We start from the raw sequence: 2,654 nt of genomic DNA on the forward strand, positions 1-2,654 counted from the left end.
GGGAGGCACGAGGTGGGGCACAGGCAGGACAGGGGACCCTATCTGGCTGGGACAGGGCCTGACCCCTCTTTGTGTCCCCAGATGTGGACGAGTGCAGCTCCGGGCAGCATCGGTGCCACAACTCCACCATCTGTGTCAACACCGTGGGCTCCTACATGTGCCGCTGTGGCCCAGGCTGGAAGCCCAAACCTGGGCTCCAGAATAACAAGAACACAACTGTGTGTGAAGGTACTTGGTCTGACGTGACCCTAGGATCTCCCCCTCCAACCCCTCACAGCACACATCCCTACTGAGCCCCTGTCCTGTTCCCTGCAGAGGTGCCCTTCCCCACCTGGACCCCGCCCACTGGAATCAGCAGTCAGGTAAGTGGCCCAGCAGGAAATGCCTCTGCCTCAGAGCTACCGCTTAGCCCGAGCTTCCCCCACCCTCCAAGCTGTCTGACCCTACCTCTCCCCTCTCCCCAGACTCTTTCCCACTTCTTCGACCAAGTCAAGGCTCTAGGTGGCACCTTCAAGCCAGGCTCGGCCGACAGCACCCTCCAGGTAAGAGCAGGACCCTGGGGGACCCCAGGACAGTGTAGCAGCTGCTAGGGAATGCTACAGTGTGTGCCTGACCCCAGCAGGCGGCTCGGTCAGCGATGTGTTGTCCGCATGTCCAATGTACACACACCACCTACGGTATACACCCATTACACAAACACAGACAGGGAAACGCGCACAAACACACACACATGAGAGGTAAAAAGGCAACACAGCAGAGTAGTTAAGAACCTGGAGTTTAGCCGGGTTCGGTGGCTCAGCCTGTAATCCCGCACCTTTGGGAGGCTGAGGTGAGTGGATTGCCTGAGCCCGCGGGTTCGAGACCCGCCTGGGCAGCAAGACCTCATCTCTACGATAAATCAAAAAACAATCAGCCAGGCGTGGTAGTGCATGTCTGTAATTCCGGCTACTCGGAAGGCTGAGGTGGAAGGATCGCCGGAGCCCAGCAGGTCGAGGCTGCTGTGGCCGGGAACGGCCCCTGCACTCCAGTCTGGGCGACCGAGTGAGACTCCAACTCAAAAAAAAATAAATAAAAAGTAAATAAATGAATAGGCTTACGCCTGTAATCCCAGAACTTTGAGAGTCCGAGACAGGAGGAGGGCTTGAGGCCAGAAGTTTCAGACTAGCCTGGGCAACTAGCGAGACCTTGTTTCTACAAAAAAAATAGTCAATCAACCAGAAGTAATACTCAAAGAACAGAACTTGACACACGGTATGCCTTATGTAGATGTTTTCATGTACGTGCTCAGCCCAGTAGAAAAATGATGTACTAGGCGCAGTGGCTCAGGCCTGTCATCCCAGCACTTTGGGAGGCTGCAGTGTGAGGATTGCCTGAGCCCATGAGTTTGAGACCAACCTGGGCAACTTGGCGAGACCTCGTCTCTACAATAAATAAAAAAATTAGCCGGGCATCATGGGGCATGCCTGTAGTTCCAGTACTTGGAAGGTTGAAGTGGAAGGATCACCTGAGCTCAGCAGATTAAGGCTGCAGTAGCCGTGAGCGTGCCACTGCACTCCAGCCTGGAGTGAGACTCCAATTAAAAAAAAAAAAAAAAAAAAAAAAAAGATTGCATTTAACTCAACAGATACAACATAGTAATAATGTCAACATGGAATTTTTTTTTTTTTGAGTTAGGGTATCACTCTGTTGCCCAGGCTGGAGTGCAGTGTCATAGTCAAAGCTCACCACCACCTTGACCTCCTGGGCTCAGGTGATTCTTCTATATCAAAATCCTGAGTAGCTGGAACTACAAGCATGCACCTCCATTCCCAGCTAATTTTAAAAACTTTTTTTATTGTAGAGATGAAGTCTTGCTATGTTGCCCAGTCTGGTCTCAAACTCCTGGGTGCAAGCTATCCTACCACCATGGCCATCCAAAGTGCTGGGATTACAGGCATGAACCACTGTGCTTAGCCTGGAATGACTTTAAAAAAAACAACTCACAGATATTTTGTATTTTTTTAAAATGAGGTCTTTGAAATCCGAAGTGTATTTTATGCTTCAGAGCGGGTCCAGAAGCATTTCAAGTGCTGGACAGCACAGGGTGAAAGCAGAGCTGGCTGGGCATGATGGCTCACACCTGTAGTCCCAGCTACTAGGGAGGCTGTGGTGAGAGGAGTGCTTGAATCCAGGAGTTTGAGGCTGCAGTGAGCCTGGGCCACAGAGTGAGACCCTGTCTCTAACAAAAAGGAAAGAAAAAAGCAGCAGGCAGACTGTCCCCTATCAGTGTTAAGGACTGTCGATACTCAGACAGACACACAGGCATGCACTCAGTCAGTCTGCTACTTGTTTTCTGGTTACTGCATCACCTCAAAGATTCCCCTGTGCCTGTGCGGCTCCCGTGCACCCTCTGGTGGGGGGTGAGATCCACTTTTGGTCCAGTGCCCAGCAGCCCTGTCACTCATTACCTCCAGAACCTTGTCAAATTGGTGGATGAGTTGATGGAAGCCCCTGGGGACTTGAAAGATCTGTCCCCACCCACCCGGCACCGCGTCGCCACACAGCTGCTCTCCGGCCTTGAAGACACCCTGCGGTTCCTGGCCAAGACTTTGACTGCAGGCCCCTTCACCTACCATTCCCCATCGGACACAGGTGGGTCTCACCCGCCCTCCCCA

At 52.4% G+C, this 2,654-nt stretch overlaps 1 protein-coding gene across 1 annotated transcript in view; it reads left to right on the forward strand.

Annotated features, from left to right (window-relative positions):
* Positions 1 to 81: 81 nt before the first annotated feature.
* LOC103265229 (CD97 antigen-like) overlaps positions 82 to 2,654 on the forward strand; it is a gene marked incomplete at both ends in the record, with an annotated part of 5,455 nt that continues 2,882 nt past the window's right edge. Inside the window, 4 exons of the mRNA XM_008062931.1 lie at positions 82 to 228; positions 316 to 362; positions 465 to 542; positions 2,454 to 2,631. Coding sequence (XP_008061122.1) covers positions 82 to 228; positions 316 to 362; positions 465 to 542; positions 2,454 to 2,631 — 450 coding nt within the window. The remainder of the gene's footprint in view (positions 229 to 315; positions 363 to 464; positions 543 to 2,453; positions 2,632 to 2,654) is intronic.

This window comes from Carlito syrichta, unplaced genomic scaffold, assembly GCF_000164805.1.
Source record: "Carlito syrichta isolate Samal-C Ts95f unplaced genomic scaffold, Tarsius_syrichta-2.0.1 Scaffold97063, whole genome shotgun sequence".
In the NCBI taxonomy this organism is placed as follows: domain Eukaryota; kingdom Metazoa; phylum Chordata; class Mammalia; order Primates; family Tarsiidae; genus Carlito; species Carlito syrichta.